Raw genomic sequence first — 12,402 nt, forward strand, 5'->3', positions numbered from 1 at the left:
AATGCTTGGAAATCTCTGCCGCCTCGCCCCCCATTCTTGCTGGCTGCGCCCGGCTAACAACCGCGCGCTACGTCTGCTCAAAGACTTTATTGGTGTTTGTCTTTAAATCATTCCGCCGCCTCACGTAGGTACCGTAAAGGCAGAGTACTCACTCTGGCCGTATTTCTTTCTCTTTTCTTCTTTTCGCTTTAAATTTTCCTTTAAGTGGAGGACCTTTAATGCCTTTAAATTGAGCAAACCGGCTGAGGACTAACCAAAACCTAGTAGCAGCCCCCATTCTTTTTGTGAGATGGTAAGAATTCCCTCCAAGTATTTCCTACCCACTTCAACCGCTCCCCCCCAATCCTGGCTAGGCCCCCTTGTTTAACTGCCGCTGAAATAAATGAAGAGTAAATGTCTATAGTTCGGGAAACGCGACCAGACTTGAAATCCGATGAGGCGAGCTGCGGTGGCAGTGTCTGAAAAGCTGGGAAAGCCTCGCGTGGGGGAACACCATCTACGTTCTAGTGGCACAAAGTCAAAAGAAGGAGAGAAAAGGAGCGAGGGACAGTTTGGTACACAAAGTTGACATTAAAGTTTATTTCCCTTTTATCCAGATAGGTGACGCTACACTTTGCCAGTTACTAAAAGCTGCAGGTTTCTGCTTAGAAAATAATATCGAGGCTTCCAACATGTGTTTATTCCCCAGGCGCGCGCACACACGGTCTACCCCGTAAGCAAGCACGGCGACAGGAATGCCAAGCATTTAAACAAAGACAGAGCACCCTCCCCCTCCCCAAACCCCAACCCTCCTAACTCTGCGCTCCCAAAAAAGGATCGCTGTCCCACTCTCTCAGGAGTTCGCAGTTCTCTCTTAACGACTGCAGCCCATCATGGTTTCTCAGAACACCAGCGTAAGCTCCCTGGCCACACGCTGGGTCCCCGAAGCCACAGCTGACCAAGCCTTAACCAAGAAGCTACTTCGCGAACCAGAGACAGTAGGGGGCAGGGATGAAGAACATACTCTGAGAAGGGGAAGGAGAAACGTTTGCTGACACAGGTTCGGCGCTCTCACACACGCTCTCGGCATTAGCTAGAGAGAGAAGGAAATTTACCAGCCCCAGGGAGGGAAAGCAAGTTCCCCCAGAAGGCAGCGGCTGCCCTTGCTGGGGAGGGAGAGGGACAAGCTTTGGCTTAAGGGTGACTTGTTAGGATTGCGCACACTTGGAGTGGCCCCCGGAGCTGAAGCTGGGCTTTCCGGAGCGGGGCGGCTGGGTAGTGCTCCCTCCTGTCTCCCTCCCCCTCGGTCCTCCTCCCTCCTTCTCTGAGTGTGTAGTTTCCACGGCTCCACTGCTACCGCCGCCGCAGTAGCGTCAGGGACAAGCTTGAGCCTCAAGCAAGGCAGAGAGCTCCCAGCAGCAACCATCACTTTGGGCAAACTTGCGGGTTTCCGGCTCGCGACTGGCGAGCTGGAGCTTCCCACTTGCCATTCAGTGTCTTAGAGCCGTGGCAGCCAAAGAGGCGGCGGGAGCGCAAGCACTAGATTCTCCCAGACACCAGAGGGGACGAGACAACTGCGGAATTCACCCGCCGTGCCAGGGCACTTCCGAGGCAACAACCGACTGGCACTTTTTCTCCCCTTGGCAAACTGTGTGTGTGTGTGTGTGTGTGTTTTTTTTTTTTTAAAGCTTCTTGGCAGCTGTCTCTGACTCCACCTCCCCCCACCCCATGCCTTGTGCTTTTCTTCGGAAATCCGGACAGAATTGGGCATCTTTGTTAATTGCCGTTGGGGGAGCCCGGCTGGGGTCTTTCGCCAGGCCAGCGTCGCCTGCCCACCAAGCCTGGTTTGCTCACCTTTGAACTGCAAAGGGATCAAGTTCAGCTCGAGTTGCCTGTATTGGGACTGGGAGAAAGGAGAAGGAGCGTGAGGGAGAGAGGAGTGGGAGAAGGGGAAAGGGGAAACGGGAGGAGGGAGGAGGGAGGAGGAGGAGAGAGGGAGGGGAGGGATCGAGAGAGAGAGAGCGGGGAGAGAGAGAGGCTGCAATCTCCTCCCTGAATCGCGCACAGCGCTGCAGATCCCAGTGCTCTGACATGCGGGCCGAATGCAGGTGAGGAAAGGCACGGACTCTGCGGCTGCGAACCCAAACTTGGGCACCGCGCGGTGCGCACGGCTCAGCCTTCACCCCCGCGGGCGAACGGCTGCTGCGGTTTCAGGCGGCGGCTTCGAGACTAATGACCTTGCGCAGAGTTGTTAAGAAAAAAGAGAAACCCGAGCTCTCTGGGTGAGACGGGACCGACACTCAGGGCGTCTCTGAAGATGGCTCGGGCTGCTTTTCCGCGCACGGGGGGAACCCGGACGCGGACCGCTGTGTGACTCGAGTCGTCTCCACTGCACGGTGCCCGAAGCGACCTGCCGGGATTTTTCATTCTCGATCTGTTGACTGGCTCCCCCGCTGCCTGATCGGAGTCGGAGTTGAGACTGGCTTGTTGCTGGCCCTAGCACCTCTTGCAGGAAGCGACTCACGTTTGCCTGGGCAGTCGGAGCAGAAGCTGGGTCTGGAGTGAGTGGCTGGAACGTGAATTGGACTCAACTCGAGTAGCAGCAAAGACGAGCGGGATTGGCAGGCGGGGGAGGCTGCAGGCTCGCTCCCGGCCGCTTCCCGGCTCCACCGCCCGCCTGCCGGAGCGGTTCCAGCCCCATCCGACTGAGCAGTGACGGGAGCCCGGGTTCCTCTGCCGGTTGCGGGTATGACTCTGGGGGGGCGCCGAGCCCGCGGCGCGCAGTGTCCCGTGAACTGTGAGTACTGCGACTGAACGGCGGCTGGCTAGCGGGCGATTAGCACCCATTGCATAAATTATGAAACAATAACTTTCGGAAGAAGCAAGAGAAAGAGAGAGAGAAAAAAAAAAAGAAGAAGGATCTATCGCTGGTCCCCCCTGGCCGACTCTGGACGCTGCTCTTGCCCCCTCCCTACGTTCCCTCTTGCTTCTTTCCTTCCCGGAGAGGGGAGAGGACTGGGAGGAGGGCAGGCCACGGGCCCCAGAGGAGGGGGGCGCCAAGGGGCCGTAATTAGAAGGAGCAGTAGCAGCAGCAGCAGGAGAAGATGCTAAGGATGCGGACCATGGGATGGGCGCGCGCCTGGTGTCTGGGCTGCTGTCTCCTCTTGCCGCTCTCGCTCAGCCTAGCGGCCGCCAAGCAACTCCTCCGGTACCGACTGGCCGAGGAGGGCCCAGCAGACGTCCGCATCGGCAACGTCGCCTCGGACTTGGGCATCGTGACCGGCTCCGGTGAGGTGACTTTCAGCCTCGAGTCGGGCTCAGAGTACCTGAAGATCGACAATCTCACCGGCGAGCTGAGTACGAGCGAGCGGCGCATTGACCGCGAGAAACTGCCCCAGTGTCAGATGATCTTCGACGAAAACGAGTGCTTCTTGGACTTCGAGGTCTCGGTGATCGGGCCCTCGCAGAGCTGGGTGGACCTGTTCGAGGGTCGGGTCATCGTGCTCGACATCAACGACAACACGCCCACCTTCCCGTCACCCGTGCTCACGCTCACGGTGGAGGAGAACCGGCCGGTGGGCACTCTATACCTGCTGCCCACCGCCACCGACCGCGACTTCGGCCGCAACGGCATTGAGCGCTACGAGCTGCTACAGGAGCCCGGGGGCGGCGGCGGCGGCGGCGGCGGCGAGGGCCGGCGCGCCGGGCCTGCCGACAGCGCCCCCTACCCCGGGGGCGGCGGGAACGGCGGGAGCGGCGGCGGCCCTGGCGGCTCTAAGAGGAGGCTGGACGCGCCAGAAGCCGGCGGCGGGACCAGCCCCGGCGGACGCAGCAGCGTATTCGAACTGCAGGTGGCCGACACCCCGGATGGCGAAAAGCAGCCGCAATTGATCGTGAAGGGGGCGCTGGACCGCGAACAGCGCGACTCCTACGAGCTGACCCTGAGGGTGCGCGACGGTGGCGACCCGCCTCGCTCCTCTCAGGCCATCCTGCGGGTGCTCATCACCGACGTGAACGACAACAGCCCCCGCTTCGAGAAGAGCGTGTATGAGGCTGACCTGGCCGAGAACAGCGCCCCGGGGACCCCCATCCTGCAGCTGCGTGCCGCCGACCTGGACGTGGGGGTCAACGGGCAGATTGAGTATGTGTTCGGGGCGGCTACCGAGTCCGTGCGGCGGCTGCTGCGCCTAGACGAGACGTCCGGCTGGCTCAGTGTCCTGCACCGTATAGACCGCGAGGAAGTGAACCAGCTGCGCTTCACGGTCATGGCCCGCGATCGCGGGCAGCCTCCCAAGACAGACAAAGCCACGGTGGTCCTTAATATCAAGGACGAGAACGACAATGTGCCGTCCATAGAAATCCGCAAGATCGGGCGTATCCCACTCAAGGACGGGGTGGCCAACGTGGCCGAGGACGTTCTGGTGGACACCCCCATCGCCCTGGTACAGGTGTCTGACCGAGACCAAGGCGAGAATGGAGTGGTCACCTGCACCGTGGTGGGCGACGTGCCCTTCCAGCTCAAGCCGGCCAGTGACACAGAGGGCGACCAGAACAAGAAAAAGTACTTCCTGCACACCTCGGCCCCTTTGGACTATGAGACCACCAGGGAGTTCAACGTGGTCATAGTAGCGGTGGACTCGGGCAGCCCCAGTCTCTCCAGCAACAACTCCCTGATTGTCAAGGTGGGAGACACCAACGACAACCCGCCTGTCTTTGGCCAGTCAGTGGTGGAGGTGTACTTTCCTGAGAACAACATCCCCGGAGAGAGGGTAGCCACGGTGCTGGCTACAGACGCGGACAGTGGGAAAAACGCTGAAATCGCCTACTCGCTGGACTCTTCCGTGATGGGGATCTTTGCCATCGATCCCGATTCTGGGGACATCCTCGTCAATACCATGCTGGACCGCGAGCAGACTGACAGGTACGAGTTTAAAGTTAACGCCAGAGACAAAGGCGTCCCCGTGCTACAGGGCAGCACCACAGTGATTGTTCAGGTGGCTGACAAGAATGACAATGACCCTAAGTTCATGCAGGACGTCTTTACTTTTTATGTGAAAGAAAATTTACAGCCCAACAGCCCCGTGGGAATGGTCACAGTGATGGATGCTGACAAGGGGCGCAATGCAGAGATGAGCCTATACATAGAGGAGAACAGTAACATTTTTTCCATTGAAAATGACACGGGGACTATTTACTCCACGATGTCTTTTGACAGAGAACATCAGACCACATACACTTTCAGAGTCAAAGCTGTGGATGGGGGAGATCCCCCCAGATCTGCAACAGCCACGGTCTCTCTCTTTGTGATGGATGAGAATGACAATGCTCCCACTGTCACCCTTCCCAGAAATATTTCCTACACTTTACTGCCACCTTCGAGTAACGTCAGGACAGTAGTAGCTACGGTGTTGGCAACAGACAGTGATGATGGCATCAATGCAGACCTTAACTACAGCATTGTGGGAGGGAATCCCTTCAAGCTGTTTGAGATTGATTCCACCAGTGGTGTGGTTTCCTTAGTGGGAAAACTCACCCAAAAGCATTATGGCTTGCACAGGTTGGTGGTGCAAGTGAATGACAGTGGGCAGCCTTCCCAGTCTACCACGACTCTGGTGCATGTGTTTGTCAATGAAAGTGTTTCTAATGCAACTGTGATTGACTCCCAGATAGCCAGAAGCTTGCACACCCCACTCACCCAGGATATAGCTGGTGACCCAAGCTATGAAATTAGCAAACAGAGACTCAGTATTGTCATTGGGGTGGTTGCTGGAATTATGACTGTGATTCTAATCATCTTAATTGTAGTGATGGCAAGATATTGCCGGTCCAAAAATAAAAATGGCTATGAAGCTGGCAAAAAAGATCATGAAGACTTTTTTACACCCCAACAGCATGACAAATCTAAAAAACCTAAAAAGGACAAGAAAAACAAAAAATCTAAGCAGCCACTCTACAGCAGCATTGTCACTGTAGAAGCTTCTAAACCAAATGGACAGAGGTATGATAGTGTCAATGAGAAGCTGTCAGACAGCCCAAGCATGGGCCGATACCGATCAGTTAATGGTGGGCCTGGCAGTCCTGACCTGGCCAGGCATTACAAATCTAGTTCCCCCTTGCCTACTGTCCAGCTTCACCCCCAGTCACCAACTGCAGGAAAAAAACACCAGGCCGTACAAGATCTACCACCAGCTAATACATTTGTGGGAGCAGGAGACAACATTTCAATTGGATCAGATCACTGCTCTGAGTACAGCTGTCAAACCAATAACAAATACAGCAAACAGGTAAGATGCATCCCACATATATTTAAATATCTAAGACAGGGCATCTTCTGCAAAGTCTTGTCTTCACTCTTAAAGCTATTAGTTAAATTTTTAATAGCAGGAAATTAATGTTGGTGTAATTCTTATACCATTTATTTAGTAGAGGACATTTACAAAAGGTACACCACTATAGTTTGCACCTTATACCAGAGTGTACTAAGTTACAGAGGGAAACACTGTAAGTGGTATTTTATGCTTCTCTTAGTGTTTGACAATTCTAATTCATGCTACGTTTTTTGTTTCCAGATAAATATGTGTGAATTGTTTGGATGGCCAGTTTTAACCTAAAATTCTTTTCTTTTGTGCTACTAAGTGGATAATTTTATCCAAAGACAAAATTTCTAAAGTTACTACTGCTGTCTATGCAAATTGGACACTAAATAGTTTTAGCTACATTATACATTATGCAGAACTTTACAGATAAGCAGATGCTGATTCATGCAAATGAAGTATGAAGTCTGAGATATTGAAATGCTGACTGACAAAAATTCTGACTTAAAAATATTTAATGATATGTAAATGCCATAAAAAACTACATTTTAATATTGCAGTATCTATACAATTAGGCTTTTATGAGGATATGCAGTTGGCATTTGTAGTATATGTATTTGGTATGAAAAGTTCATAAGCAAAAGTAAATTGCATGAATCATGTATTATTTAAACCAAGTAACAAAAATGTTCATGTTTGGTGTAGTGTGTGTGAGAATATTTTGGTATGCATTGTGAAATATAGACACTATAAAGGTTTTATGGAATATTTGACACAGTTGTTTCTCAGTGAAATGTGGAAACTAAAAAAAAAAAGCAAAGTATATTCTGAGGTGAACTTCAGAAAATATATAATTTATTTTTGAAAGTTTTGTTTTGTGTAATATGTGTGTGAGTGTATAACTCACAAAGTTTACTTTTCTCACCCATCAACATTTGACACACAACAAATGAAAACCGTTTGGAAACTTCTGTATCTAAAGCTGTAGCAACTCTGCTAATAAAACATCACATATTTCTTACTGCCAGAACATTTCAGGAAACATATTTATGTCTGTCAAGCAATATCCAATAAACAGTGTTCTATTAAATATGTTCTGCATGTGGAATGTGTGATCTTAATTAAGGCAATGTAAAAAGTTTATTTTATAGCCTCACATTGTTAGGCTCACATTGAAGATGTTATTGATGGGCTCATTAAATGTATAGAAAAGAGATAAATATTAATTTCTTGTTGTTTTCTATAATTTTAAAAATAAGCATTATAAAGAAATGTTTTTGATGTATTCCTTTATTGTAGCTATTTGGATAAGGAGAAATAGACAGTATGCTTTTATATCCAGTTACCAAAGCAATCTAAGAAAACACAGGTTTGAACTACATTGAATTAAATGACTTTTATAAAGATGTCTTTTCAAGTACGTGAGTCTTATTTCCTTTAAACTGAAATATGCCAAGTGGAAAGTATGTTTGTTATTGCTTTACCTAGGCTTAGAGGCAGATTTCTATTTTGTTTTTGGTGCTTTTATCTGTTTTATAAACAAGGAAGATTCCAGTTAAAAGTAACAGCACTTTTATCACATTAGTTATAGAACCCACAAATAGAGATTTGTAGAGATTTCTTTAGAAAATGATAATTTGTTAAGAGAAAGCATGTGAAAAGATCTTTATGCAGAATACTTACTTCACTGTCATCTTAAAAGAACTTTGTATCCTGTGGTTGACTAACATTTGCATTCTAAATTATGTAATCTTAAACTTTTGAGTGGACATATCAAGTGGCAGATTTATAGATATTTTATACAACTACCTCCTATGTTCTGTTCTGTCACTTAAGTTTTATTTGACTCATCAAATAGGGTTAGCTCTATATTCTTAAATATTTAAAACAGCCAATATCAAGAGTGTGGTGGCATCCTGTCTAAAAGGCAAAGTGATATGCTTATAAATAAACTAATGTATGGTGTTAGTCTCTTAACTGAACACGGAAGTCCATATATCAGAAGAGAAAACCTACAAAGCCACTCAAATAAACCATGCAGTTTGCCAAAAGTAACTTCGGAAAACGTGTATGTTGTTAAGCACTTGAAAGATGTATAAAGTTTTAACCACGATAAACAGCTGATCTAAAATGAAATAAAGGCAAATGAAATACATTCCCCTTAATGTAATTAGTGATAGTAATTGATATGCTTCATCTACTCAGTATTGCTGTCAGGAGACAAGGGATCCATTTACAAATTTACATTCTGTTTTGACATCTGGCATAATGAGATCTTTTTTGTTCTCATTTTTGTTTGTTCTGTAGATAGATGATTTTCTATATTTATTTTTAAAAGATATTGCCTTTTAAAACATAACCAAAATGTATTTTCTTTGATTAAACCTGAACTTTTTTTTTAATTCAGAGTTTTCTTATAATTTCTCCCATTTAATGCTGAATTTATGTAAAGAAAATCTTGAGAGTTGCCATTTTTAAATTTCATATGGTAGGGATTAATTAAAAAATAGAAGATTTTGTCTGACATAAAGCCTTTATTAATTTATAATTTTCCCAAATTACCTTATTATAGTTCCTTATTTGTGATACAATGAAAATGATGTCTATTCCAGTGTTTTTATCATCTTGAGAATAAGTGTTGCTCCTAAGTTCTGTTAATGGTTAGGCTCTAATGAGTTAAACAGCTTTGTAGAAATGAAAGTTTGTAAAAAAATGCCCCCTCCTCTTTTTTGTTTGTTTTCATGGGTTCTAGAGACAGTCAAATCAATCTTCTATAGTTATTCCTGGGCAGAATCTGGGAGATAATGTGTTGCAGAGATACTGGAATTATTTCAGAAATCCGCACATTTGATGACGTAGCCCAGGTTTTCATACTTTAGGCCTTTGCAATTCAAACAAGAGCCCTTGTTCTCAACTAAATAATGTGTCTAATTGAGAAAAATAGGGATCGTTGATAGCATTAAGTATCCTATCCACCTTTTCATTTCATTCTTCCTTTACTTGGTAAATCTGGCCTTGGTGGTTGTTAAAGTTTTGTGACCTGGAAGTTCAACTGTGCTTTTGATTTGTAATGAAAGCAGAAGCATTCTGTTTTCTATTCATTTTACTACGTGTTAAGTATTTTTCAATTGTCTTAAAAATAATATAATTTCAAAAGATTAATAGACAATATAAAACTATAGTTCCTACTTTGCATATTATTTTCAACTCCTGTCAAGCTTGTCTTTGCCATGATGTTATTTAGATAACATACTGGCAAGTAAAAATTTTATTTTATTTAGTAAATGGAAGGTAATGTACTTTACTTTTGGCAAGCAGATAGAGGATACAGCTTGAATAAACATTAACTTAAAACTCTATTTGTAGCTGATCCTGAAATACTCAAGAAAAATTCATATTAACTGCAGTGACAGTTTCCTTTGCCTAAAAGAACTGCTGAATGTCGTCAGAATAATGTTCCCTTTAACTGATCAATTTGTGGTCAATATATCCATTATATACTTTGTAAAGATACGGCAGAAATTATTTTTTTAATTACTTAGATTTTGGAAGCACGAAATGACTTGCCATCATCTATTACAGTTCTAAGCACTAAGAAAACTGAGTATCGATTTATTTGTGAATGTATGTTATACCATATGTATTATAGTGGAAATGCATTTGCATGGTGGTGCCAACCACAGCTTTCTGCTTTAACTCCATAAGCATTACTTCTACAATATGGTTCTGCTATCTATGACCAAGGACACTTTGAAGAGGCAGAATGAATCTGCATATGGTGGGATTTCTGTTACATATGGCCAGAAATCATAGACAAGAGGCTAGTGACTGATGAAAGTTAGACAGTGTCTTTAGTCAGGAGCTATTTACCAAACAGTTCTTGGCTTTCTGGATGTCTGTGAATCAAGGAAAGGGTCATTCACTGATTTGATCTGCAATGAATATACAGGTTTTTTGAAGTCCAGGTATGACTATTTGAACCTTATCTCAAACTTCTCCTAAGTCAGTTAATGAATTTGACCTAAGACCACAAAATCAATTTAATAATTGTAAGTAAATCATGCAGCTGGACAATTGTAACAAAAACATTCTTTCTTGTTATCTTTTATTTTTGAGTAAGTACATATCTCATGTGGAAAAGCATACTCCTGTGATAAATACGTATCATAATCCCTCTCTCTCTCTTGCTCTCTCACACACACCCATACAGACACACAAACAGATGTATTCATGTAAACTAACTATGGTGCCATTAAGCTCTTATTTACTGTGATATTCATACATTGATATGTAGAAGAGACTTAAACTTTAAACACAAACAAAACTGACATAAAATATATCATAATCAAATGTTTAATGTCAAAATTTCTAGAGATATCACATTTTACAATTAAAAGATATTAACCAAACCGATCTCCTCACTTTGTAGAAGAAACTGAGGCTTAGTTTGCAAGTTATTTGACTGAGATAGTAAGATTATCAGGGATATAATGTGGACTAGAGTCCAACTCATGGAATGCAGAGTCCAGTATTCTTTTTTTAATCATTCTACCAGTAGGAAAAAAAAATTAAATTTCTGTAACTTTTTCTGTATGTATTTCAATAGTGACAGAAATCTCTTGAGGTTTTCTTATGTAGGTATAACTATATATTTGGCTATCAAAACTGATTTTTTTTAGCAGTAATATATAACTCTGCTTTGGGTTCTAGTTTTTAATCTGTAAAATTATTGGGGAAATTGTATTCCAAATTTTATAGATTTTTAACAGAAATTCATAGTTTTTCCCCCTTATATAAGATAGCAATTGATGGCATTCATTAAAATAACTTAACATGGTTTAGAACATATATTCAACAAGTTAAGAGGATTTTTCATTTTAGCAGAACAATGACAATAGACATAAGCTCCTATATAGCATTTAGTATATCCTCAATAAAAACGTATTTGTAATGGAAATGAATAAAGCTTTCTATATGTTGTTTATGAAAAAAAAACTTTCTATGCATTCTAACTGGGATGATCTTTTACTTTTTCCATCAATAGTGATGATCCCTTTGGCTTCTACACTGTTTTTCATTTTGCAACTTTGCAGACGCACTTTACTTGAATAGCGTCCTTAACACACAATTGTGGACTATTTTTTTCCTCTATTTTTTAAAGAAAGTGCCATTTTATTATTTTTCAATTGAATTGTTTCCTTGGTAGGCAGTTTACCAATCTAGCTTTTTCATTCTAAATTTAACCTATTGGTAAAATACAAATTGGTGAATTTATTAATTTCAAATGTAAAACCCATACTGTTTTTAAAGCTAAATAAAATGTAACAAAACCATTGCTTTATCATAGCCACTAATGCCCTCAGATATTTTAACATTCCTTTTCCTAGAAGAGGATGGTAGTAGAGGTTATATATAGAAAATTTACTATGATAATTGTTTAGAGTTTTATGTTTAACCTGTATATAACCAAATTCTAGGTTATAGCAAAGCTCGTCATCCATTTGTTTACATTTATGACTATAGAAATAGTAGAATCTTTGTGCATATATATATATATATACACGTATATATGTGTGTGTATGTGTATATATATATACACATATACATAAAGAGAGAGTCAGCTTTGCTTTTCTATCTTATTTATTTTAAAAGCCCTTAGAATCTTTTCTAAAGCAGTGACTCTGTTTCAGAACATTACACAGTGCTTTATTTAGCATTAGTGTTGTGGGAGAAATCACATTCCAAGAAGAATTGAGCTGAAACCACTAAAACTAATCTTAATTATCACTTCTGGTGAATTAATGTTCTAAAGGCAGATAAAGGGTTATTTTCAGGAATTTAGTGATGTTTGTATTGAACTCTACAATACAATGCTGTTTATAAACAACAACTTAAAACTATTACAGCTTCCAAGTAGGATTCATCCAAGTTGACTTTTTCCCACCTGGATGTATTTATTATTTACAAACACATAATTTGCAAATAAAAATTCTCTTCTCCAAAACCTCCACCACAACATTCCAATTTTGGGCATAAGCCATTGGGGAAATTTCTTCATAGAGTTTTTTTTTTTTTTTACCTGCATAAATCTTTATTTTCCTTCTTTCAG

The 12,402-nt window shown here is 43.7% G+C and overlaps 1 protein-coding gene across 10 annotated transcripts in view; it reads left to right on the plus strand.

The window, feature by feature from the left end:
- The first annotated feature begins 2,070 nt into the window (after nucleotides 1-2,070).
- Nucleotides 2,071-12,402, plus strand: part of PCDH7 (protocadherin 7) — a 473,313-nt gene continuing 462,981 nt past the window's right edge. For 9 of the 10 annotated variants that reach the window (XM_059887484.1, XM_059887485.1, XM_059887486.1 and 6 more), the window contains exon 1: nucleotides 2,071-6,263. In XM_059887484.1, the coding sequence (XP_059743467.1) occupies nucleotides 3,084-6,263 (3,180 nt within the window). In that variant the 5' untranslated portion in view covers nucleotides 2,071-3,083. The remainder of the gene's footprint in view (nucleotides 6,264-12,402) is intronic. The other variant, NM_001192975.3, reaches the window with a different exon arrangement.

Source organism: Bos taurus, chromosome 6 (assembly GCF_002263795.3).
Source record: "Bos taurus isolate L1 Dominette 01449 registration number 42190680 breed Hereford chromosome 6, ARS-UCD2.0, whole genome shotgun sequence".
Lineage (NCBI taxonomy): Eukaryota > Metazoa > Chordata > Mammalia > Artiodactyla > Bovidae > Bos > Bos taurus.